This window comes from Alexandromys fortis, unplaced genomic scaffold, assembly GCF_014885135.2.
Source record: "Alexandromys fortis isolate MF-2015 unplaced genomic scaffold, M_Fortis_MF-2015_v1.1 scaffold_72, whole genome shotgun sequence".
NCBI classification, from domain to species: domain Eukaryota; kingdom Metazoa; phylum Chordata; class Mammalia; order Rodentia; family Cricetidae; genus Alexandromys; species Alexandromys fortis.
Window position 1 is genome coordinate 6,816,470 of NW_026067969.1, and position 27,261 is coordinate 6,843,730.

Here is a 27,261-nt window from a genome sequence, read left to right on the forward strand (position 1 = left end):
CCCCCCCCCCCCCCCACCACTGAGAGCCTGCCTGAAGAGAACAGGACATACAGGCCACCAGATAGCAATAGTGTAATGGGATAGTAATAACATAGCCTGGGAGGCAGAAGGTGATGGTGCACACCTTTAATCCCAGCACTTGGAGGCAGACACAGGTGGAACTCTATGAGTTTGAGGCCAGCCTGGTCTACAGAGTGAGTGCCAGGACAGGCTCCAAAGCTACAGAGAAACCCTGTCTCCAAAAACCAAAAACCCAAAAACCAAAACCAAACAAATAAGCAAACAAAACAAAACAAAAAAGCCCCATGGTATTACCTATTTTCTAGCCACTTTTACATCAGAAGATGCAAATCCACAGAGGAACCCAGGAAACTCTAACCAATAACGTGAGACTTCTCTAGACTTGCTAAAGTGTCGGGGCTGGCCAGAATGACTAGCCCAGCTTCCAGCCCGCAAGCAACTTACTGTGAACACATCATAGTGAAGCCATTTTATTTATTTATTATTTATTTTGATTTATTGAGACAGGGTTTCTCTGTGTAGCTTTGGAGCCTGCTCTTGCACTCACTCTGTAGACCAGGCTGGCCTCGAACTCACAGAGATCTGCCTGCCTCTGTCTCCAAGTGCTGGGATTAAAGGTGTGCACCACCACCGCCTGACTGGATGTGTTTGCTCATTTATTTATCTTTCATTTTTCAAGTAAGCTCCCTGGAAGCCTAGGCTGGCCTTCAGTTCCTTGTGTGGCTAAGGATGACCTGGAATTTCGAGATCTGAAATTTTTTAAAGGTTCCTAAGAGGTATCTTGCAAACCACACATAAAGTGATGAACACCTGTCATCCCAGCATTTGGCTGAGTGAGACTGTGTTGTTGTAATAAGGAAGCGGCGGGGCTGCGTCCCCAACACCCCAGCCGCTTGGCTAGCTCATGCCCGAAATAACAACACACAAACTGTATTCATTTAACTGCTTGACCCATTTCTATCTAGCCTCTTCTAGGCTAACTCTCTCACCTGGACTAGCCCATTTCTAGTAATGTGTGTAAGCACCCCAAGGTGCGCTTACCGGGAAGATTCTAGCCTAAGTCCATTGTGGGTTGCAGCTGCCTGGGAGAGCAGAGCATGGTGGCTGTCAGGTCCCTCTGGAAGCAGCACAGAGTCTGACCTCACTTCCTCTTCCGCCCAGAATTCTATTCTGTTTCCTCCTCCCATCTATCTTTTAACCTATCAGGGTCAAGCAGTTTCTTTATTGCTAAGCCAATGAAATCAACAGATTGATATGACACTCCCACATCACTGTGTCTCAACAAATGAACAAACGACAAATACAAACAGACAAAAAGGAAATTAAAGTGCTCACAAGCGCATTGGCACTGTTCACCAACTAATAATTTGAAATGATAACTGGGAAGTGGGGCTGGGATGTGACTCAATGCCTGCCTAGCATGCACAAGGCATTAGGTTCAGTCCTCACGCCAATAAACAGATAAATGGAACCCAATGCCCAGTGTTCTGATTGTTCACCCTTGATGGACAGAGTACAAACTGGCTAAAAATAATAATGTAGGGGCTGGAGAGATAGCTCAGTGGTTAAGAGCATTGCCTGCTTTTCCAAAGGTTCTAAGTTCAATTCCCAGCAACCACATGGTGGCTCACAACCATCTGTAATGAGGTCTGGTGCCCTCTTCTGGCCTGCAGACATACATACAGATAGACTATTGTATACATAAAAAATAAATAAATATTAAAAAAAATAATGTAGGTCAGGTATGGTGGCTCACACCTCTAGTCCTACCACTCAGGAAGCAGAAGCAAGAGGATCTCTGTGAGTTCAAGGCCAGCCTACTCTACACAGTGAGTTTCAGGCCAACCACCACAGCTGCATGGGGAAACCCTGCCTCAAAATAACAAGAACAATACTAATAATGATGGAAATAATATTTAATGAAAAGAAATGAAAGTTTTATATAATGTTTTAAAGGCTTCAAAACTGTATGTTTTTAAGATTTATTTTTAATTGTGTGTGTGTGTGTGTGAGAGAGAGAGAGAGAGAGAGAGAGAGAGAGAGAGCAGACTGTGGAGACAAAAGAGGGCGTCTGAGCCCCTGGAGTTGGAGTTACAGGCGGTTGTGAAGCCTCCTGATGTGGATGCCAGGAAATGAACTTGGGTTATCTGCAAGAACAGCAAGTGTCCTTAACCACTGAGCCATCTCTCAGCCCCTAAAGTATAGTCTGTGCACCCTCAACTGGGGATTGAACCTAGGACCTCATGTATGTTGGTTAAAAGCTGTACCACCAGCATGGATCAGTATGTATAGCCTAATTGCATTATTAAGGGACGTCTACTTTTGTCTCCATGAGTAAGCGATGCCGGTTCTAACACTGAGTGCTGGACAACAGGAGACCGACCGGAGAGGCCTGGCTTGCCTCGGAGCATGGGCTCTGCGAAGCAGACAGGGAAGGGGGGATGGGGACAAAAGAGATAAAGCCAGTCTTTGTCCTGCCATGTCGTGATGTCAGTGGTATTGTTGATCTTTTCCAACAAAGGGTCGATCTAGAATCCATTTTCAATTTCAAAACTAAGAGCGTATTTGACAATTTCTACTCAGTCATAGCGCTGGGAGCCATTGCTGGAAACTTCCAGGCCGAGGGCTTGCCAAAACAACTCAGCCTGTCTGGGGTAAATTATAAAGGCAGTGAAAATACAAAACAGAAAAACTTCAAAATAAGTTAACCAAAGAAATATGTCTGAACTATTCCAGCAATTTCCTGAAGGTTTTTGTTTTTTTTTCTTCCTCCCCCAGTCTTACAGTGTTCCAGCCCTGGGGTTGCGGGTTACTCTGGTGCACAGTCATTGAAATAGAAGGAGAAAGAAAGAAAAGAAAAGAAAAAACAAACCCTAAACTGAAAGATAACAAATGAGAGCGGGCTCTCCATCCGGTGGCCATTCACTTGCTAAACAGGGCTAAGAAAAGGCTTTCTGTTGCCTTACACCCCAGTTACCCGAAGTAGAATTCAAAATATCTGTTAACTCAAGGGGAAAAGCAACTTCTGTTGAGTGGGCAGCGGGCCATGTGAACGGGTCCATCCCGTGTCCAGAGAGGAGGCTGCAGAAATAAACCTGGTCGGAGCTCACATTGAGATGAGAAGGGACCGGGCCTCCTGGTTCCTCAGACATTACCATTGCTGTGGACTGTAGGGTTTCACTGTGGATGCTTGAAGCCGAAGTCTCACTGTGTAGCCCTGGCTGGCCGGGAACGCTCCCTTGATACCAAGTTGGCCTGGAATGCAGACAGTGCCAGCCTCTGCCTCCCGAGTGCTGGGATCAGGTTGTGCATCTCCACTCCTCTACCTTCTCTCAACAAGCAGCTCCACCCAGGGTTCACAGAGGTTCTGACACCCATGGCTACGGACGCCCTGGACGACCTAGACAGTGAAGGTCTAGGGCTTTGCCAGTCTCTGCCAGCAGGGTTAACACAATACTCCATTGTTCCTCAGGGTTACTGTAGAGACAATCACTTGTGAATGTAGCTTTAGAAGAGGAACACAGTCCTGTTACACACAGAAGCAAGAGCATCATGCTTCCATTGTTTTCAGTGTATGTGCATGCACACGCGTGGGAGGGAATACAGGTGCATGTGTGTGCACTTGAGAGTGGAGGACAGAGTGTTCCTTGGGCACTAGCCACTTACCCTCTTTCTTATCGAAGGTCTCACCAGTTAGGCTAGTCTGCCTGACCAGCAAGCACTCGCCTCCCCGGGGCTGGGATTATAAAAGCATGTTACCACACTCAGCTTTTTTATTTTAACAACAAACAAACATGGTTATGGGGTTGAACTCTGGTCTTGCTGCTTGCTACCAACTGAGCCATCTCCCCTGCCCTTTGCTTCATTTCTGAATGCAATCTGAACTGCCTGGGGCAGCCACTGACTGCTACCGTCTAGGTCCCAGCAAACATCTAATGAAGAAAGCTTGATACTCAGCTGGTGGTGGCACAACCCTGTCGGCTGAGTACTCAGAAGGCTGAGACCGGGGGATCCCAAGTTTAAAGCCATCTGGGCTACACAGTGAGTACTAGGCCAGCCAGGGCCACGGAGTGAGCCTCTCAAGAAAACAGTTTAATGCTGAAAGCCTTACATATGTTATCAGTCGAGCCAGTAGTAAGGCTGCAGTGTGAGACCACAGGCTCATCCACTATGATCTGCTTAGGTCTGTCTGCTTTCTCTAAGCTGCACAGCACCTCACAAGAGTCCTATCGACCAGAGAAATATCCAAGAAACTCATACAGACCTCAGGCTGTGGGGGAGATAGGGAAGAGTGTCTGCTAATAACCCCCTAAGCTTGTCCATGGAAGGTAAGAATGCCAAGCCTGAGGTGGCTCAGTGGTTAGGAGCACTTACTGCTTTTCCAGAGGCCCCAGGTTTGGTTCCCAGCACCCACATGGTGACTCACAACTGCCTGTAAGTTCAGTCTAAGAGGATCCAAAACCCATTTCTAGCTTCCTCGGGCATGTCACTGATGCACACTCAGGCTTACACATACATGCATAAAATTATAAATAAAAAATAAGTTTGAAGAAGAATGCCCAAGTCCACAACTTAGCATAAAAAGTTGCCTGGCAGGGCTGGAGAGATGGCTCAGTGGTTAAGAGCATTGCCTGCTCTTCCAAAGGTCCTGAGTTCAATTCCCAGCAACCACATGGTGGCTCACAACCACCTGTAATAAGGTCTGGTGCCCTCTTCTGGCCTGCAGACATAAACACAGACAGAATATTGTATACATAATAAACAAACAAACAAATAAATAAATATTGCCTGGCAGAAGCAATATATACCTGTGTGGAATAATCTTTCTGTACACTGGGAAGATGTGTTGCTCTCATTGGTTTAATAAAGAACTAAATGGCCAATAGCTAGGCAGAAAGAGGTTAGGTGGGTTTTACGGACAGGGAGAGAGCTGGGATGAAGAAGGGCAGCGTCTCCAAGAGACTCAGGGAGAAGCAAGATGAACATGCCATGTTGGGGAAAGGTGCTGGGTCACATGGTAGAACATAGATAAGATATATGGTTAATTTAAGTTGTAAGAGCTAGTTAGTAATAAGCCTAAGCTATTGGCTGAGCATTTATAATTAATAATAAGTCTCTGTGTGGGAACTGGCTGGAGGGACAGAAAATTCTGCATACATATATTCTTGCTAAGGTGGCATTTCCACAGTCCTACTTCTGCTTCAGTACAGAGGAGAAGCAATCACTGTCAAAGACATTCATTCTAGAAAGATTATAAAGGTACCAGGGAACAGGCCACCACAAGACTCAATACCACAGAGAAGAACAGTGACTCCAAGAACCTGGACTATCAGAATGTCTAAAAGAAATATAAAACAAGAAGATGCAAAAAGCAAAAGAAAAAAAATGAAAAGAAAAAGGAAGAGAAGTCACAACAATATGATGTTATCAGTGAAGGTCTGAAGAAGGTGCCAGTGAAACTTCTAGAAATGAAAAAAGTAGTTGCAGAAGCTTAAAAACTCAATAAATGATCTAATAGAATAATTAAGATTATGAGGTTGGAGAGACGGCTCAATGGTTAAGAGCGCTGACTGCTCTTCCAGGGGGCCTGGGTTTGATTCTTAGCACCCACAAGGCAGCTCACACTTGTCTGTAATCCCAGGGATACTCTCATACAGACACACATGCAGGCAAAACACCAATGCATACTTAATTAATTAAATAAAAGTTACACAAAAGTTCAGATACTGAGACAAGGAAAACAATGGGGCCAGAGAGAGGGCTGAGCACATAAAGGCTCCTTCCACATGTGACCTGTAAACTGAGCTTGGCTCCCCAGAACCCACAGTAAGGTGGAAGGAGAGAAGTGACTCTTCATGTGACCGTGTCACCTCCTCACAATAATAGTAATGAGACAATGATAATCAATGTATGAAAAGGCACAGGCCCGTGCAATACCACGAGGAGCTGCACACACATCTAGCATGGGTCCCTGAACCATCAATTCCAGAGACTGAAAGATAAGCAAATTTTGAAGCTCTTTTTGTTTCTTTATTTACATATTTTATAAATATATATATTTTCCAAGACAGGGTTTCTTTGTGTAACAGCCCTGGCTGTCCTGGAACTTACTTTGTAGATCAGGCTGGTCTCAAACTCACAGAGATCCTCCTGCCTCTGCCTTCCAAGTGCTGGGATTAAAGGTGTGCACCACCACCTGGCTCTTTCTTTCTTTTCTTTAAATTTTTTGAGACAGGGTTTCTCCGTAGCTTTTTGGTTCCTGTCCTGGAACTAGCTCTTGTAGACCAGGCTAGCCTCGAGTTCACTTTTTTTTTTTTTTTTTTTGTTTCTCCGTAGCTTTTTGGTTCCTGTCCTGGAACTAGCTCTTGTAGACCAGGCTAGCCTCGAGTTCACTTTTTTTTTTTTTTGTAAATTTTACCTGTCGTTGTTTTTGAGAATCTATGTAACCCTTGCTGACTTCCAATTCATTATGGAGCACACATTGGCCTCATACTCACAATCCTCCTGCCTCAGCCTCTCAAGTGCTAGGAGTATTGACACACGGTATCACACCCCAGCCTGGGTTTCAAGGTCAGTCTTGAACAAGAACTTGATTGGACTGAGAAACACCCATGAGGTCAGTGGAGCGCCCCTGGGTGACACAGCTTTGAGTAGACTCCTGGGAGAGGGTGGGCTGTGTAGGGTGAGGCCTGGCTAGAGGAAGCAGATCACTGCAGGTGTGTCTCAGAAGAGTCTTTCTTGCACTGCCTCTTTTTGCTGGCTTCTGTGTATAATGCTTTCCTGCTAGGACAGAGAGAAACTTCTAGAACCATGAGCAAAGTCTTTCTTTCCTTTACTGATTCCAGGCAATTGGTCACAGAGATGATGAAACTAACAGGCCATGTGATTCTCATGGAATGTTTGCTGTTCCACATCCAGCCAACTCCTGTTCTCAGTCCGTATCTCCTCTCTGTTAACTGGGATCCTCATGAGAACATCCATTGCTATCCAATGGGTGTTATGCATTCCTCTTCCAACACATACTAAGTTAGAGGCCTAGATGCTTGCAATGTTTTTTGAAACCATATATATTCATTAGATTAGCAGTACATTAAAGTCACGCATGCCGGCCACATTCCTGTAATTCCAAATGCTGGAATTTTAAAATGGCCTAAGTAGGAGGACTGTGAGTTTGAGGGCAGCCTGGGCTACGCAGCAAGATGTGCTCTCAAAAAATAAAAACAGAACCGGGCGATGGTGGCGCACGCCTTTAATCCCAGCACTCGGGAGGCAGAGGCAGGCGGATCTCTGGGAGTTCGAGACCAGCCTGATCTACAGAGCTAGTTCCAGGACAGGCTCCAAAGCCACAGAGAAACCCTGTCTCGAAAAAAAAAAAAAAAAAAAAAAAGATCAATCAACCAAATAAACAAATAGGGCTGGGTGAAATGGTTCAGAAGGTAAGAGTGCTTGGATGACCTGAGTTTGATCTGCAAAATTTATAGTGCAATGAAATGACTCCCAAAAGTTGTCCTCTGACCGCTATGAGAACCATGGCACATACATCATGGTGCACAAAAGTATGCATACTTGCACACACAGATACACACACACACACACACACACACACACACACACACACACACACACACCAAAAACTCTCTAGAAGAACTGAGAAGTGGGATCCTTCTGTAGTGCAGACTAACTACAGTGTAGACCTGGGAGCTGTGGACAGAGTTAGGCCACCACTTTCCACTCAGCACAGGCCGCTGAGGCCTCAGCCAGCCTCTGAGATGTATAATCTTATTCTTTGGACAGGAAACCTCAGAGATAAACTTAATTGCCTCCTGTCTTCCCATTAGTAAGACAGGGATACAGGCAGCATGGCTGCACCGCTTCCTAGCCCCTCAGAAGCTGAGGTGCTTTGGGCTTACTGGGTGTTTTTGCACAACCAACAAGGCGGGAGTCTGCTTCTAGAAGGGAATACAGGGTCACAGGCTGACCCCTGTTTATAGGCCAGGATAAACACAGGATAACAAAGTAGCTTTTATAGTGTCTTTGAACATGGATCCACTCCTAAAAGAACAACGTCCATGTCTTAGATTTCCCTTTCAATTTTCTACAGCTTTCTCATTTTAAATGGAAAGCATGTGAGCTGTGTGTGGCTCAGTTCCTTGGGAGGCAGAGGCAGGAGGATCTGTGAGTTTGAGTGCAGCAAGGTCTGCATAGTGAGGTCCTATCTCAAAAAAGCATCAGGGAAACCTTGTGTTGGAAAAATAATTTTTTTTTTTCTGGTTGGTTTTGGCACATGCCTTTGATACCAGCCTCAGGAGATACAGGAAGGCAGATCTTGGAGTTTGAGGCCAGCTTGGTCTATAGAGTGAGGTTCAGAACAGCCAAAGCTACACAAAGAAATTTTATCTTGAAAAAACAACAAAAAAAAAAAAGTATTTTTAAACCCTTTTAGGTTCTAAGATGAAGCTGCAGTTGCAAAATGTATTTCCTGCATTCATGCTGACCACTTCCTCTTTTTATCTCTTTGTGTTTTTAACATTGTTCTCTGGACTCCTGGCAGGGTGTGAGCGTCCCAGGTGCCGACAGGACCACACCACACAGCCTTTAAGGAACTTGTTTTCCATGGCCTTCCTGAGTCCTGAGGGGTTTTTCAGAGAACTAGTCAGTCACTTTCCTAAAACAAAAACTGGGGGCCAGCAAGAAAGATGCTTACACGTTCAATAAAAATGTCAACTCAGTAGCCCCTGGGACAGCAAAGGAAGCACACGGCTACATCATTCCAGTTTTGCCCAGGCACCACAGGGGGCAGTTTCCCCAAATGGTGAAAACTTAACCTTCCGCTGCTCTTCTGGCTCCAGCCACAGTAGACCACCCGTCCTGTCTCAGGCGCTGAGACTGTGCTCTCAGAGAGGCAAATGTTCCGGGCTGCCCACCCCACTGATTTTGAGAAAATTATCAGATAATCATTTGAACTAAATACCTTCTTGCTTAATGATGGCAGAAGCTCCAGACTTCAGTCTTGTTTTTAATCTTTGAAACATTCTATCATATAATCTAAGACACATTAAAACATACACACATAATTAAAAATAATAAATGTTGAGAACACACACATATATAATATATGGGCTTCTCTGTGTGTGTGCTGTAGTCACCCACGGAAGCCAGAATACGATGTGAGACCCCAGAGCTGGGGTTACAGGCAGCTGGGAGCTGCTTCATGTGCATGTGGAGAACTAATCTCTGGTTCTCAGTAAAAGCAGTGCACATTTAACCACTGAGCCACCTCTCCAGCCCCATGTGACCTTTAATGGTAATTAAAAACCCGAAAGAGGGGGCTGCAGAGATGGCTCATGAGTAAAGAGCACTGGTTGCTCTTCCAGAAAACTCACATTTGTGTTCCCAACACCCACATGATGCAAAGAAGTACATGCAGCAAAACACTCATGCACAGGAAGTAAATCCATCTCAAACAAAACCCCGAAAGAGGGACAGGGCAGCACTTGCCTTTAATCCCGTCACTCAAGAGGAAGAGGCAGAGGCAGGTGGATCTTTGTGAGTTTGAGACCAGCCTGGTCTATGTGTTGGCTATTTATTTATTTATTTATTTATTTATTTATTTATTTATTTTAAAACTGAATCAAACCAGAGTCATCAGGGAAGAGGGAATTTCAATTGAGAAAATGTCACCATCGGATTGGCCTGTGAGTAAGCCTGAGCTGCATTTTCTTTGTGTATTTTATGTAGATGGGTGTTTTGTCTGCATGTACATCTGCACACCAGAAGGCATAGGACTTCATGAGGATTTTATAGATGGTTGTGAATCACCATATGAATGCTGAGAACTGAACTTAGGACCTCAGGAAGAGCAGCCAGTGCTTAACTACTCAGCCATGTCTCCAGCCCCTGAAACTTTCCCTTTTTCTTTTGAAGATAGGGTTTCTCTGTGTAGCTTTGGAGCCTCTCCTGGCACTCACGCTGTAGACCAGGCTGGCCTCGAACTCCCAGAGATCCGCCTGCCTCTGCCTCCCGAGTGCTGGGATTAAAGGCGTGCGCCACCAACGCTTGGCAGGAACATTTTTCTTAATTGATGATTGATGTAGGAGGACCTAGCTCACTGTGTGTGGGGCCACCCCCGGGAAGGTGGTCCTGGGTGTCTAAGAAGGCAGACTAGCAAGCCCTGAGAAGCTTGTAAACAGTGTGTTCCCAGGGCTCTGCTTAGGTTCCTGCCTCCACTCCCGCTTCAGCTCTTGTCCCGACTTTTCCTTCAGGATGGACTATAAGCAGCAAGATGAAAAAACAAACCCCTTTCCTCCCCAGGTTGCTTTTGGTCATCGCGTTTACCAAGGCAATAAAAAGCCAACTAGAACAGTCTACGAAGTCCAGGTCAGCCGGCCTACATAGTGAGACTTGTCTCAAAACATCAAAACAAAAACCTGGAATCAGGGGCAAGCAAGATGGCCAGAGGGTGAAGATGCTGGCTGCCTGACAATCTGAGTTCAACCCCCAGGACCCACATGGTGGAAGGAGAGAGCTAACTCCTGAAAGTGTCCTCTGACTGCCCTACTGGCTCTTCATGGCGTGCTCACCCCTTATGTCCCCCATGAATAACTAAATAAACAAACAGATGAATTTAAAACCCCAAATTAAGCACAGTGGAAAAGCATGTGAGAGATACTAATTCCACGCCCAGATCCTAAACCAAACCAAACCTCAGCTTGCATTCTCGTGTCCATACCTCTTGGAATTCTCCCTTTCTACATAATGGCTCAGGACTTCCTCCTACCTGACTTCACAGTAGAGACATATATGCAATGTCTTAAAATGAACTATATTCAGAGTCTCGTGATTTGAGACAGACTTTCTCTGTATGCTAGGCTGGCCTGGAATTTGCTATGTTGCCCATGCTGGATATGAACTATCCTGAGTGCTGGGATTACAGATGTAATGTCCCACGCTGATAACTTTTACAAGACATATTGCCATAGGAAAATGAGATGCCAAGTCCTACAGAAACTGGTCTGCTCTTTGTTTTTCCTGGCTGGCCTGGAACTTGTTAGGCAGTCTCAAACTCAAGGAGATCCCACTGTCTCTGCCTCCCAAGTACTGAAACTAAAGGTGTGAGAAATAACTTTTAAGTATTTCCTCAATTGAGTTATGTAACAAAAAGCTTCATGATTAAATCAGAGAGAAGATGAACTCACATATCTAGAGAGTTCTGACTAGTCACCTTTCTTGAAGTCTGAAGAGAAGAAGCTACACAAGCTTTTTGTGGCTAAGAGGGGCCCATAAATTGAGACTGTAGCCATTAAAGAACCATATCTCCAAGAAAAGTAAAGGTTGGGGAGATGGCTCGGTGGGAAAGGCACTGGCCACGAAGCCTGACAACCTGAGTTCTATCCTGGCGTCCAATGGTGGAAGGACAGAACCAACTCCTGAAGCTGTCCTCTGATGTCCACATGAGCACTGTGGGTAAACACACACACACATACACACACACACACACACGAAAAACAAGAAAATTGATACTGAAGTTTGTAAAAACAACAACAAAAGCAACTCAACTGCTGTTTTCCATTTCTGGGGCTGTTTGTAGCTAGCGACTGTGGACTGTTAGACAATGTAGCCAGTGACTGCGGATTGTTAGACAATGTAGCCAGTGACTGTGAATTGTTAGACAATGTAGTAACTGCGGATTGTTAGACAATGTAGCCAGTGACTGCAGATTGTTAGACAATATCCTGCCATGCACCCAGACATTATAGAAGAGATGCTAGTCACATGACAGGGTGGGGCTATTCACCCAGGCCTCCAATGGGCTTGATTTTAACGTGAGCACTTAGAAAACACTGCACTCTCTGCTGCGAAATATCAGTGCTAGGATTAAAAAAATTTGTGTGTGCCATCACCACCTGGATTCCCAGTTTCATGTATAATGGAAGTTCATGGAGTTGCCCACAAGTGATTGGCTGGTTAGCCCCCAGGATGCACCAGTGTGCTTCCGCAGTGCTGGGGTTCAGCGGGCACTACCATGCCTGACTATTATTACATGGGTGCTGGGGATCCAAACTCAGTCCTCGTGCGAGTCCTTCATTCACTGAGCTAGCACCCTAGTCCAAAAGGGAGCTTAAGGGTTTGTGTCGGAGGAAGGATAAGATCTGTTTTTTACTACAACCAGAAAATATATTCCAACATATGTTTGACTAAATAGATGAACCAACTGAAGCTGGCGGAGCCCAAAAGCTGGCAGCTCCATCTACGCAAAGTGGAGACCAAAGGACAACTTCCATGCTCTTGGCCCCTTCTCCTTAATTGTTGTGCTTCTGAGGAATCCAGCATCCAGGGGATATCCAAATATACATCCCTGCCCAGAGAAACAGCCCTTTCGGGGAATTACTGGGCTCCTGGCCACAAGGCAAATGTCAACTGTGTCCTAAGGTGAGTGAGAACCTACGCATGAAGTCTGAACACATTACTGTGACAATCATGACTTAGAGCCACAGGAGGAGGGACAAGTAATGTCTTCAGAAAGAGAAGGAGATTCAGTGCATACCTAGACCAGAAAGTCATGCGACTTTATACTACACATGCCCCGAGCCATCACGCACAACCTAGCATCTAGACAAATGTATTCTGGGAGACATGACATAGTGTTAGAGACTGTATGGCTGGCTGCTAGGAACAGGAAGGTGAGTTGAGTCAAATATAATCAGGCCACTTAATCCTTTGTGGAAACTGGAAGAGAGACATCTGCGTTGAGTCAGAGACTGTCAGAAGCAGCAATGGAAAGTGGGTGTGGCCATGCACCCCTGAAATTTCAGCATTTAGGAGGTGGAAGCAGAGGGGGGCTAGCTTGGGCTATGCACGGAAACCTGTTTCAAAGAATAAAGCAAAGATAACAATGGGGAATTCAGTGAGAAAAGCTGACTTCATGTCTTCACATAGCCTGCAGTGGCCAGCGGGTTGCAGGTCACCTTCAAAGCAGAAGGACCTAAAATATTCAGTGTTTAGGCATCAGTGCTTATACTTTGATGCTCATGGCTCCCAATTTGGGGGCCTCAGATTCCTGGTGAGGGTGGCCATGGCACTTTCAGAAAAATAACTAACCCCTGCTCCCTGTAGGGAAAGATAAGTCAATGGAAATATGCAATTGAGGTAGTGTTGGGGGCTGTGGACCCCCAGACGCTGAATTTCCTGTAAACAACTTGTTATGCTTGCAGCTGCTCTGAGCAAAACAACTTGTTTTCCTGTGTTTGCAGCTGCTCTGAGCATGAGACCCTCATGAGCTCCTGATGGCAGGGGAATGGTTTCTGGTGGGTTTGGCTGGGGCATGGCTATCAGTTAAGGATCCCTATATAAGCTACCCTGGACCACAATAAAGGGGGCATTCTTGTTTCAAGGATGACCCGTGTCCCGGTTTCTCTGTCTATGTGTGTATGTGTTTAAATTTCCAGCCTCTCTCCTGAGTCCGTAGTGCAGGCTGTACATGTAGTACAGGCGCTACAGGACCATAGTACATGTAGTAGAACGGAAGCTACAGGTAGAGGCCCTCAGTGCGATCAGGAACCAGGGATCACACTGGATTGGTTTGCTGGAGGGCAGCCGAGACAAAGCAAGCTCCACGTTCAGTGAAAATAAAAATCCACCAGGTTCAAAAAGGAGCAGATAGTGAAACATTGACTCAGGACTGGAGTGATGGCTCAGCAGTTAAGAGCCATTTTCTCTCACAGAGGAACTATACTGCTTGTAACTGCAGCTGCAGGTCCCTAAACGCACATGCACACACCCACACACATACACCATTGTCACAAAGAAGCATCGGTAGACATTTAAGAGACCACAAGAGCTGGTTATGTGGTGTGCGTCTCCAAGCTCAGCGACTGGGGAGGTTGAGGCAGGAGGAGCAGCAAGAATGCAAAGACAGCCTGAGCCATGAGGCAGGATACCACCTCAACAAAAGGAAAAACAAAGGACAAACACCAGAACCAGATAACTACGTAATTTCATCTTACAATTATTGCGGAAAAAAAAAAAGAACAATCTTCCAAAATCTAAGTAAACTAAAACAGAAGGGAAAGGGAGATTTTATGAATTCAAGAGTAGGCATTCCTTCTTTTTTTTAAACAGAGTCTCATTATGCAGCCCAGGCTAGCCCCAAACTTTCATCTATTTGTCCCCAGCTGCTGGGCTTACCGGTGTGGGCCGCCTCACTCACCACAATGAAAACTCTTGAGTAAAATATGTTCAATGATTACTTTGCATCCTTAAAGAGACAGCAACATAGTCTAGCTGAGTTTAGCAAAGGATAATTTAGTTCAAGGTAGGAAAATGGATTAATGTAATCTACAGCATTAATGAATTAAAGGAAGCAGAAAATGATATTTGGTTAACAAACAAGCTTTTTTTTCTTAAAAAAAAAAACAGACGTTTTGGAGGGCAGAAAAGCTACCTCAGCAGTTAAGAGCACTGGCTGTTCTTTTAGAACGCTTGGGTTCAGTTCCCAGCACCCAGTGTGATTCACAATTATCTGTATCTCCAGTTCTAGGGGACCTGATGGCCTCTGCTGGTCTCCACAGGCTCTGTACACTTGGCACAAAAACACACACTCGGGCAAACATCCATGCACATAAGACAGAAAAAAAGATATTTTGGCAAAAAAAAGAAAAGAGGGACAGTTTCTTTTTTAAAAAGGCATATTAAAATAAAACAAGTCTTTTACTTTCTCTTCCCTTCTTCCCCCTCCTTCCTTTCATTTTCAATCAAGATCTCCCTTCGCCTAGCTGGCCTAGAGCCCGCAGCTAGCTTCCTGACTCCACCTCCCAAGTGCCAGGGTTAAGGCCTGTTTCATTACACTCTTCGTGGGAGAGATCCAAAGCACCCTCCATAATCAAGAAGGAGATAAAGAAACCCACAATGACTACTGCTTTCTGTACAAGGAGGTCACAGGCTGCAGAGGAAGATAAGAAACACAAAGAAGAGGCACAGAGATAAGGGAGGTGGACACTGTAGCACTGGCTGCTGACGAAAGCCAAAACGGGGTCACCGTGGAAGGCGCGGGGCTCTGACATCCATATGTAGCCTATGGTCTAGACATCTGTGAATCAGTACTGATGATGCTTTAGGGATGGCTCAGTGGTGAAGAGCACTGACTGCTCTCACGGAGGACTGAGGCTTGATTCCCAGCACCCACACGGTGGTTCACAACCTCCTCTAACGCCAATTCCAGGGATCTGATGCTTCTGTTGACCTCCATAGGCACCAGGTACACAGGTGGCAAACAGATATACAAGCAGGTAAAACATTCACACACAAAAATAAAAATATTTTTTAAAAGAACATATATGGGCTGGAGAGATGGCTCATTGGTTAAGAGCATTGCCTACTCTTCCAAAGGTCCTGAGTTCAATTCCCAGCAACCACATGGTGGCTCACAACCATCTGTAATGAGGTCTGGTGCCCTCTTCTGGCCTGCAGACATACACACAGACAGAATATTGTATACATAACAAATAAATAAATAAATATTTTTTTTTTAAAAAAAGAACATATATATTTGTGCCACACATGACCCATAATAAATGGAGCTGACTTCATTTACACTAGAGATTTTAAACATTCTTCAGTCTATCTTAGTTTTAATTATTGTTTAGAATCAGCATCTATCTATCTATCTATCTTTTGAGATGGGATTTCTCTGTGTAGCACTGACTGTCCAGGAACTCTGTAGACCAGGCTGGCCTTGAACTCACAGAGATCCGCCTGCCTTTGCCTCCCTAGTGCTGATAATAAAGGCATGCATCAGCACCACCCAGCACCTTTATTTTTAATTATGTGTGTGAGTCTATTTGGGAACAAATGCATATGAATAAAGGTGTCCACAGAGACCAGAGGCATGGGACCCCGGAGCTGGATTTATAGGAAGTTGTGACCAGTGTGGCGTGGGTGCTGGGAATTGAACTTGGGCCCTCTGCTGGAGCAGTATGCCCTCTTATCTACTGAGCCATCTCTCTAACTTTGGTTTGCTTTTTGAGACAGAGTTTCTCTGTATAGCCCTGGGTATACTGGAACTGTCTTTGTAGACCAGGCTGCCTTGGAATTCAGAGATTCAACTGTCTCTGCCTCCTGGGATTAAAGGCATGCAACACCACAGACATGCACACAATTTTTTTTGGGGGGGGGGGTTTCGAGACAGGGTTTCTCTGTGGCTTTGGAGCCTGTCCTGGCACTAGCTCTTGTAGACCAGGCTGGCCTTGAACTCACAGAGATCCACCTGCCTCTGCCTCCCGAGTGCTGGGATTAAAGGCATGCGCCACCACCGCCCTGCAGCACACATATTTTTTAAAGATCTACTTATGTTTATTTTATGTCCGTGCATCACATGCATGCAATGCCCACGGAGGCCAGAAGAGGTTGTCAGATCTCCTGGATTTAGAATTACATATGGTTTTAAGCTGCCATGTGGGTGCTTTGACTCCTACCCTGGACCTCTGGAAGAGCAGCCAGTGCTCTCAAACACTGAGCCATCTCCCCAGTCCCGTATTTTTCAAGTTTTCAAGACAGAGCCTCATATGTCCTAGACTGGCGTCAAGTCCGCTGTGCAGACCTTGATCATCAACCCTCCTCCTCCACTCCAAAGTGCTGGGGGCACAGGTATGTAAACCACTCTCAACTAGGTAACATTTTAAAAGTCTGAAGAGGGGTGGCGCATGCCTTTAATCCCAGCACTCAGGAGGCAGAGGCAGGCGGATCTCTGTGAGTTCGAGACCAGTCTGGTCTATAGAGCAAGTTCCAGGACAGGCTCCAAAGCCACAGAGAAACCCTGTCTCGTAAAATCAAANAAAAAAAAAAAAAAAAAAAAAAAAAAAAAAGTCTGAAGAGGGGCTGCCAGGTAAAAGAGGAGAACTTAATGATTCCTAGGACCTACATGGCCGAAAGAAGGAGCCCCTCTACAAAGCTATTTCTGATGGCGACACATGAGAGCTACTTGTCACAAAAACACTCATACACACGTAAAAAAAAAAACATTTAAACAACACTTCAGATATGACTAGCTAGTAGGAATTTATAAGTATGGTCACTTAATCAAAATATGAATATCTTTTGGTAAAGTAAAAATCGACCCCATGATGTCAAGAATATGCATTTTAGGATATTAAAGTAATAAAAAAAGCCATATATCCCTCCATCCTAACGGAGACATTCCCCACTCAAGGCACTGAACTCATCTGGCAGAGCCAAGCAGCACCAGAGCTTTTCCAGAGAGAAGCACAGACTGCGATGCCCAAATGGCCCTGGGCACCATGAATGAATGCCACTATTAGCAGCATAATTGTGTTTACACTGTCTTGATGACTCTCATAAAAAGAAAAGGGGCTTCTAGGGAAAAAACACACACACTGGGCTTGGGAAGACAAGGGCGCACTTTATATTTGAGCCACAGAGAGGAAATCTCCCGCCGACTTCCAAATGCCTCCCTCACCCGGCCTCCTGGGTATCAGCCCAGATGAATCCATGACACAGCTGGACAGAGGGTCAGCCTTTCTGAAGGTCTGGAGCTGCCGGCTTCTCCCACAAGCTGGGCTTCGGCTCCTCAGACACGGAACTCGGCCTCTGCCGGGCCACTAAGGAAGACCTCCTGAGCCACTCCTGTTGTGACGTGTCCAGGTCTCCCCATTACCAGGGGGGTGACTAAGCAAATCACCTCAGGCCTGGTTTTTCCCCCAGTGTGGACTTCTGGTCCCCATGGCGATGACACAAAAAGAAACCCTGTCCCCAGCAAGTACCCTCTTGTGGTTATACCAGGAAGAGGAAGCTGAGGTCGGGCCTCCTCGGTGGCAGCCTAGGAAGCACGCTCCAGGGAAGCGAGACCAAGTCCCCTCACCTTTTCCACGTCGGCTTTGGTCACATTGATGTCAGCGTCCATCTTCTCGAAGTACTGCTGGGCGCGGTCGGCCTCCTTGCAGTCCCGCTCGAAGCGCCTCTTACTCTGCAGACAGAGCACAGCCAGGCGGCGGTCATCCACCCTCTGCCTCCTCTGGAGGGACCCCCATGGGCGTCCTCCCAGAACCCATCCACCACGCCATCAATTCCCGAAGTGACTTCCGCATTTGTCCACGTTACAGTGACCCCTCTCTAGTGAGGATTTACCTGCCTCCACTCGAGCACTTTTTATGAGTGTGTGTCCCTGCTTTTGTGCACACGTGTGTGTGTGCGCGCACGTGCGCGCACGAAGAGGTCAGAGGTCAACATGGGACATCTTCCTCCATCACTCTCCACCCTAAGATTTGTTTTCATTCTGATTGCATGTGGCTGTGTGTGCGTCTGAGAGGAGTGTCGGCACCTTCAGAGGCCAGAGGTGTTGGGCCAGGAGCACCCAACATGGGTGCTAGGAGAGTATCGCCTCACTGGGCACTGGGTCCTCAGGGAGAGCATCAGGTGCTCTTGATTGTTGAGCCATTATCTCTCCAGCTCATACACTTGGCTTTCAGAGAGATCTCTCTCGCTGAGTCTGCAGCGTGCTGATATGGCTATGCAGGCCGAACAGCCAGTGAACCCCTGAGATCCTCTTGTCTCTGCCTCCCCAGTGTTGGAATTCTATGCACCCAGCTTTACAAGTGATGCCGGGGATCCGAACTCAGGTCCTCATGCTCCCGTGGCAGACGCTTTACCCATTGAGCCATCTCTTTTCAAGCATTTCTGGCTCAGCACTTTGCTCGCCCTAACAGTTCTAGGAGCAAACTAAATGAAGTGCAAATGAGAAAAAGTTAGACTCCTTAGTGGTTTTTGCTTGGATTTTACTTAGTGAGCCATTCAAGCCCTATGAAGACTGAAGAGAGACTCTCTAGGGAGATACTGGCTTAGCGGCCAGCTTCCCACTTACCGACTCCAGTTGCTTCCAGCAAGTCTCGATGTGCTGCTGGGCCTTCCGACCATCATGGAAGTTCTGTGCAGGAGGAAACAGAGCAGAGTCAGCCCCTACACACCTCATACTATTGCAGGAGGAAGACCCTCCCACCTGCTTAAATAGCTTTAAAGACTTATGTTTACGTTATGTGTGTGGCTGCTTCCCCTGCATGCAGGTCTGTGCATCACGGGTGTGCAGTGTCCATGAGGCCTGAATAAGTGTGCACCATGGGTGTGCAGTATCCCTGAATAAGGCACCAGATCCCTTGGGGCTGCAGTTACAGAGGGCGGTGAGCCAAAATGTGGATACTGGGAACCAAATTCAGGTCTTCTGCAAGAGCAGCAACTGCTTTTCACTGCTGAACCGTCTTTCCGGCCCCATTGTAGCCTGCAAGTACCATTTCAGTGGACGTGTATCTGCCTAGTATGTGTGAGGCCTTGCAAAGCATGCCTGTAGTCCAGCACCTCTGTGCTTGAGGCAGGAGGATCTCCACGAGTTCAGGCCAGAGTAGAGTGAGATCCTGATCTCAAAAAACAACCAAAGTTTAAATAATAGACAAGTTAAAGGGAAATGAAAACAAGACTGGCTGCAAAGTTCCTTTTAAGGTTTTAGACATAGCAATACTGAATGTGAAATTGCACACGGCTTGCAAAAACAACAGCACTGCCTTACTGAGATTGGCAGCCATCATACCGGGAAATGTAGCACACTTCTTTAATCCCAGCACTTGAAAGGCAGAGGCAGGAGGATGTCTGTGAGTTTGAGGCCAGCCAAGACTGCTTAGTGAGACCCTGTCTTAAGAGAAAAACAGACAGCAATCATAGGGGTCATTTTTCGAGCGGCAGTGAATTCCCATGTTACAGCTGACCCTCCAATGAACAAAAAAATCGTATTTCTTAGCTGTCACCCTCAACCTCTCCTGACTTAGGAAACCAGCCCTGCGCCTCTGTGAATCTGCTTCTTCTGGATATGTCACGTAATGGAACCACAAAGGCTGAGGAATCTTGTGATTGGCAGGATACTAATATTTATGTTATCATTCACATGCAGGATGCTTTTAACATTCATCCTGCTGTAGCATTTATCTGTCTATCAATTCTTTTTTCTGACTGAATAACGTTCCGCTGAGTAGATGTACCACGGTCATGCATCCATTAATTGGTGGGTAGTCTAGGGAGAATATAAACATTGATGCTTTGAGCACTGCAGTGAGCTTTGTGTGAAGAGACATCACATCTTAGAATTTTTTAAAATGGTAGCTTTTAAAAAATAATTTATTTTCGTGTGCATTGGCGTTTTGCTTGAGAGTATGTCTATGTGAGGGTGTTAGATCTCCTGGAACTGAAGTTACAGACAGTTGTGAGCTGCCATGTGGGTGTTGGGAGTTGAACCTGGGTCCTCTGGAAGAGTAGCCAGTGCTCTTAACCACTGAGCCATCCCTCCAGCCCCTCTGAAACTGTTTTATTATTGTGTTTAGTTTGTATATGATGTGTGTGGTGGGGTTGTGGAGGCCAGAGGACAACTTGCCAGTTTGTTCTCTTTCCAATGTGTGGGTCTCTGGGGACTGAACTGCATTGCCAATCCTAGAATGTTTTCCAGCAGGCATGTGACCAGCTATTAATCTCCAAGAGCCCCAGGGAGCTGGATCAGGACAAGCTGCAGAAGGGGAAGAGATGGACTCAGTGAGGGGGACAGGGGCTTGGGGGGTCTGACTGAGCGTGAGACTATGGGCGACTCTGAAAAGGGAAGACTCTGGGATGGAGATTATTACCTAGTAACACTGCAAATGGGAGGACTTTCACCCAAACTCTACAAGCACTCTAACACTGGCCCCACAGCACCACAATGGGTGTCTTTTGATTGGTCGAGACACTGGGAGTACTTAACAAGAAGACCTGGGTCTTAGAGGTAGCTCAGTGGATAAAAGCGCTTGCTGTAAGGACTGAAGCCCAGAGTTTGATCCTGGAGTCCCACTAATTTCTGAAAGCTGTCCTCTGACCTCTGTGCATGTGTGATCCAAGTGTGTGCACATGTCCTGGGTCCTGGGCTCTGAACTACAGAGAACTTATTGGGTCCTACATGGCAGGAGGAGAAACCAAATCCACAGAGCTGTCCTCCTGGGCACTGTGACACACATGCCCGCACACACATGCCAAATAAATAAAGTTGCTTCTTTTCTTTTCTTTTTCTTTTTAGTCCAGGATGACCCTGCGTTTGGCCTGAGTTTCAGAAGGAGGAGCCATGGTGTGAGGAGGGTAAATAGATCTGTAAATTTAAGACTGGTATTTCTAGAAGACTCTAAAGTCTGGTCCAGTGTGGCCTGGGTCTGAGTGCTGGGAAGGGCTCGCATGAAGCCTCATAGTAAGGTGGGTGGTTAAAGCTGGGAGACCACCAAAGATGACCGCTTTGGAAAAAGAGAACACTATAGATAGACAGAGGAAACGATGTCTCTCACCCAGCACCCTGAAATCCCCCGTTCCCTTTAACAAATTTCCGCCAGACAATAATCGGATCAGTGGACCTTGTCTGCATGGCCAGAGGCTGCAGGGCCTGTGCTGGCTAAAGGGCTCTGCCCTCTGGAGCTGATTAAATTTGTTTCCTGCAGCTGCCCGGACAGTGTGGCTCCCAGTTTGGCTGAGACTCTTGACCAAAAACACAGTAAACTCTGAGCTCCTACAGGGTTCGTCCTTGACTTGGAGGACAAGGGACAGTAGCAGTTCCCCACCTGGTTGTCCTGGTAAATGTCCTTAGGTGTCCAGACACACATGCACCTCTGGGGAGGCCAGAGGTTAAAGTTAAGTGTCTTCCTCCGCCATTCTCCACTTTAGTTTTTGAGAACCTGGAGCACACTGACTGGCTGGTCAGTGAGCTCTTGGGACCTGGCCACTTCTGCTTCCCGTCCCTGGGTTATAGGTGTGCGAAAGACACAGGAGCTAGGAACCCAAACTCAGGTCCTCATGCTTAGGACGCAAGTGGCTAACCCACTGAGCCATCTCTGAGATCTCTAAAAGCCCCTTTAATAGCCTGTCCTTTGTTACCCAGACTGAGGCCTGCTTCTTCACGAAGAGGTAGGCTGGATGGCACTGACTCACAGAAAATACCAGGTCTCCAACATCCAACCCCTGAGCAATACTTGAGCCCCCCCTAGTCAGACCTACAATTCAGAAGAGTCCTGGGACAGCCAGGCACCAGGGAAGGCTGGGGAGGGGACAAGGGCAGCCTTTTGTCAAAACAATGATACTTTATTGTAAGGGTATGTGTTCTTGTCTCCAGAGATCAAGTGTCACCGTTCTTGGTTCTTCCGCAGTTAAGTTCTGACCATCCTGCAATATTTCTTAAAGATTCAATTTTTTTTTATTTTAATTTTATGTGTCCAAGCATTTTGTGTGCATATATTTTGTGTATCACTTGCAAGGAGGTCAGAAGACTTCAGAATCCCCTGGACTGGAGTTATAGATAGTATGAGCTTTTATGTGGGTACCAGGAACCGAATGCAGGTCCTCTGCAGATGCTCTTACCTGGGAAACCATCGCTCCAGCCCCATTCTTCATTTTTTAAGTCTCTACAGCCCAAAGGCCTTGTCCCTCGGGCCTTCACTTTTTAATCTCACAATGGTGGGGGGGGGGGGACACAACACTATGACAGAGCCCAAGACTGAGAGTAAAAGAGCCAGGGGCAAGGTTGAGGGAGAACCACACAGTTTACTGATTGCAGGGTACAAAACAAAACAAAACAAAACCAAACCCCTGCTGGGGAGGACAGGAAGCTATGAACAGCTCCATAGAAAGGAAGGAGAGGAGGCCAGGAAGAAGGCAGAGGGATGTCCTCAGGGGAAGAGAGAGGCAGACAGGAAGGAAATAGAGTCCTTTTCAGACCAGGAGAGCTAACCATGTTTTTAGACCAGGAGAGCTAACCATGCAGTCAGAACACTTAGGGGTCTTTAAGTTTCCTACTGAGGCCTTTTCTCTGCAGAACAGCTGTTCCCACTTCCCAAGCAGGACAGCAGCATTCTGAGGCCTTCTGGAAAGTGACTTGAGAGTCAAAGACAAAGCCAATAGGTGGTAGACAAATGTAATCCCTAACTCCGTAGGCTGAGGCAGGAAGATGGTAGTTCAAGGCCAGCCCGGGCAACTTAGTATAACCCTGTCTCAAGATAATAAGTAAAAAGAGGGTTGGAGGTTTGTCTCTGCAGCAGTTCTTAATCTGGAGGTCACGACCCTTTGGGGAGGGTGAATGACCTTTTCACAGGGGTCACACATCAGATATCCTACATATTAGATATTTACATTATGATTAATAACAGTAACAAAATTACAATTATGAAGTAGCAATGAAATAATTTTATGGTTGAGGTCACCAAAACATGAGGAACTGTATCACAGGGTTGCAGCATTAGGAAGTTGAAAATTACTGGCCTCATGGTAAAGGGCTTGCTTACCTGGGCTCGGGGCCCTGTACCACCCCCTAACACATATACATGCAAATAAAGCACATAAGTAAATAAGCAAATTGAAAATGAAAAGTTGGGGTTGGAGGGACGGCTCAGCAGTACTGTGCCTGAAGAGGACCTGAGTTCGGTTCCTAGCACCCATGCCAGGTGGCTCACACTGCCCAGAACTCCAGCTCCAGAGGCTGCAGCACCCTCTTCTGGGCCCCTGTAGGTACTACACTCATGTGCACAGACACAATTTCAAAACAATAGAAATAGCCAGGTGTGATGGAATACACCTTCAATCCTAGGGATTGGGAGGCATAGGCTGGTGGGTCTCTAAAGTTTCAGGCCAGCCTGGGCTATATAGTGAGATCCTGCCTCAATAAACAAACAAACAAAAAAATAAATAAATCTTTAAAAAATTTTTATATTGGTTAATTCTGATTAAAAACCCAGACAGGCTGGGTGGTGGTGGCGTACACCTTTAATCCCAGCACTTGGGAGGCAGAGGCAGGCGGACCTCTGTGGGTTTGAGGCCAGCCTGGTCTACAAGAGCTAGTTCCAGGACAGGCTCCAAAGCTACAGAGAAACCCTGTCTCGAAAAAAACAAACAAACAAAACCCCACAGGAAATTCCCTGGCCATCTCTATATAAGTGTGTGGGAATTGCACGTGTGCTGGTGCCGTGTACCACACAGGCTGGTGGTTGGGGCAATCTCCCTTGAAGACACCTCAACTCCCAAGACACACACATTCCCATGATTAACCAAACACCTGAACATGGCAGTAGGCACACAGGAGGCAATGTTCCTTCTAATCTTTCTCCTGGAGGGTGTGCCCCGACTCCCGAGAGCCCTGCGCCCTCATCAGCACCCAATGCCTGCCTGACCTTAAGGGGGGGGGTCACCAGCTCCAGCTGGCTCCCTGGGGGGAAAACAGTGCTTTGAACAGCTAGGAAAGTTAAACAAGCGCAGATCTGCCAGATGCGTTTGTTGTTTACGAACAAACAATGGCCGGGCGCTTCTCCTCTGGACAGTGAGAGAGTGTGTCCGAACCGTGCCTGCTGTCTCTGAAGAAAGAGGGATTGTTCCCAGGACAAAGATGCAAGGGCAGCTTTGGGGCCTGGGATGAAGTCACCACCGCTCTTCCCTCCTGTCAGAAAAGGGACAGGAAATACCGTCTCTGGGGACCCAGAGGAATGCTAGCTGCTCTCCCTGTAATAAGACACTTTGGGTTTCTTTTCAAAAACACAATAACAAACTAAGAAGAAAGAAAAGAAAAAAAAAGAAAAAGAAGAGCCGAGTGGTATCCTAGGTCACCTACAAGTATTATTTTCATTTCGGTTTTCGTTTGTCTTTTTTGGTTGTTAGGGTTTTTTTTTGGGGGGGGGGGTATTTTGTTTTGTTTTGAGACAGGGTCTCTCTGCAGCCCTGGCTACGCTGGAACTCACTCACTCAGTAGACCAGGCTGGCCTTGAACTCAGAGATCCACCTGCCTCTGCCTTCCTAGTGCTGAGATGAAAGGGGTGTGCTACTTCACCTAGCCCTCAGTTCAGTTTTGAGTCTGAACAGGAGAAACATTTTTCAGAGAATGGGCTAACTCAGTGGGTAAGGCGCTGGGCAAACGTGAGGACCCGCGTTCAGATCCCCAGTGACCCTTGGAAAGCTAAGGCAGGGAAGGGAGGAGCCCTGGGGCACACTGGCCAGCCAGCCTAGTCAAACTGTCAGTGAGGGATGCTGTATCCAAAAATAAGGAGATGAGCAATATAGGAAGGCACCCAAAATATGACTTCTGCATGTGCATGAATGGAAGATTAAAAAAGAGAAAAAACAATCTAAATATCATTGGGGGTCTCACAATTTAATCCCAGCACTTGGAAGGCAGAGGCAGATGGATCTCTGAGTTTGAAGCCAGCCTGGTCTACATAGAGAGTTGGATAGCTAGGGCTACATAGTGAGACCCTATTTCAAAAAAACACTGGATGGTGTGGCTTGAGCCTGTAATCCTGACACTTGGGGGGTGGGGTAAAGTGGGGTGGGTGGGGTGGGTGGGGTGGGGGCTGAGGCAGGAGATTGCTAAGTTTGAGGCCAGCCTTAGCTACCTACATAATGAGTACCAAGCCAATCAGGACATCCAGACAAAGACAGTCCCCAAACAGTAATAAAACCCAGCAGAGAACAACTGGAATCTAGAGAAAAGCAAGTGTCGGCTTACAGGGGGACGAAGGTGACATTTCTGTGGTGACTTTATAGCCCTGCAGGCTGACATGCACCTACCACTCGCGCTGCAAGGAGACGCGGCCCTCTTTATACCCAACCACTGATGGTTAGAAAAGCAAACCAGAGCACTGTTGTGGAAACAGCCACTTAAACACAAACCAGGGAAAATGAAAAGACTGCGCTCACTCTGTCCCGGGAGCAGTCACTCGTCTGGAATCTTAAACACAGCTCGGATTCCAGACGGAAACAAAAGGGGACATAGAGACTTTAAAGGGCAAAGACAGAAGGGGCCCCAGACAGCACGTGTGGGTTGGCTCCTTGGATTGGCAGGGCTTTAAACAGGGCCTGACTATGCAGTCTAGCTGGTCTTGAACCCTCCACCCCCCGCCTCAGCCTCCCTAGTGCTGGAATGACAAGTGTGTACAGCCCTGGCTCCCTTTGGAATCTGACTGCAAATCTGTGGGGTGTGGGCTGATGTGGGTCAAAGTGATAACACCTTGTGGAAGCCGATCAACCAGCCCATCAGGTGCTACGAACTCCACCTAAACCCTAAAAGAGAAACGCAAAAACGGATACAGCCAAGCATTCTGCTATCAGCTCGTAAGGACTATGCTCCGGAATCCATAGATTAAAAGTCCTTCAATGCGGGCATTTCAGGTCTCATAAGGACACCTACCTAGCCACACTCAGGGGAGTGCCTAACCTACCACACTGATCCACAAGGCATGGTTTGGGTCTGCCTTGGCCAATGGATGAGGCTGGGTTTCCTGGCTTCATTTCTCTAGCTGCCCCTTTGTCCTTGGCTCCCCCCTGTTTTCTGGATAGGTGCCCCACCCAGAAAGCTCCAACCCAGAACCCACACACTGTGTTTAGTCCCCCTGCAAAGTCATCCCTGTGTGCACATGCCTTGAGGCCCGATCCTCGCAGACCCTAGGTTAACTCCAGTGAGGCAAGGACCTTCCCAGACTCCAAGGACATTTCTCCCCATCTCTTCCAGGAGTACTACTGCTTCTAGGTCACAGCAAGCACCTCCATGATGGGTTTATGGGGGCGCCAGGTGGAAAAGAGAAACCTCCAGTGCCGCATGGCTGAAAGGTCGTCTTGTCAAATTCCGTCACGCACCAGAGGACAAGTGCGGGCCCAGGCGCACGTGGTGACGGTCTAGACACAGGGCATGCAGTGTGACACCAGAGTGCGCCGTGCCTGAAGCTCATTAGATCCAGGACAGAGTAAGGGAGCGTAGAGAGAGGGTGCGGGAGAAGGGCAGCCTGGGATAACCCTGGAACAGAGGCTAATGAAATGCATGGCTGAGTCCCAGAGGCTGGGGGATGGCCCTCTGCAGTGACGAGCAACCTGCAGATACTCTGAGATGCCATATCTGAGCCTGAATTAAGGAAAAGGAAGAGGGAAACTGGGCCTTGACCTTGGATGGTCTCCAGAGCCGAGGTGAGCGTGATTGCCCGAATCACTAGAAGGGTAGTTAGTGGCACTCCTGGATCGGCGTGATGGGGAAGACAGTCAGGTGACTGCCGAGTACAGGACACACGGGACGAGGAACAGCTGGGAGAGGGACAGGCCTGGCAGTGACTAAAACACAGAGCCAGCATGGAAGGAGAGAGCTGAGGGAGGAGGTGCAGTGCCATCCTCTAGGTGACACAAGGGATGATGAGTGGAGAAAAAAAATCTAAGCTCAGA

At 47.0% G+C, this 27,261-nt stretch overlaps 1 protein-coding gene across 15 annotated transcripts in view; it reads right to left on the bottom strand.

The window, feature by feature from the left end:
- Fnbp1 (formin binding protein 1) overlaps nt 1–27,261 on the bottom strand; it is a 123,459-nt gene that overhangs the window by 39,610 nt on the left and 56,588 nt on the right. For all 15 annotated transcript variants that reach the window (XM_050154872.1, XM_050154873.1, XM_050154870.1 and 12 more), the window contains 2 exons: nt 18,893–18,955; nt 17,894–17,998 (listed from right to left, as the gene is read on the bottom strand). In XM_050154872.1, coding sequence (XP_050010829.1) covers nt 17,894–17,998; nt 18,893–18,955 — 168 coding nt within the window. The remainder of the gene's footprint in view (nt 1–17,893; nt 17,999–18,892; nt 18,956–27,261) is intronic.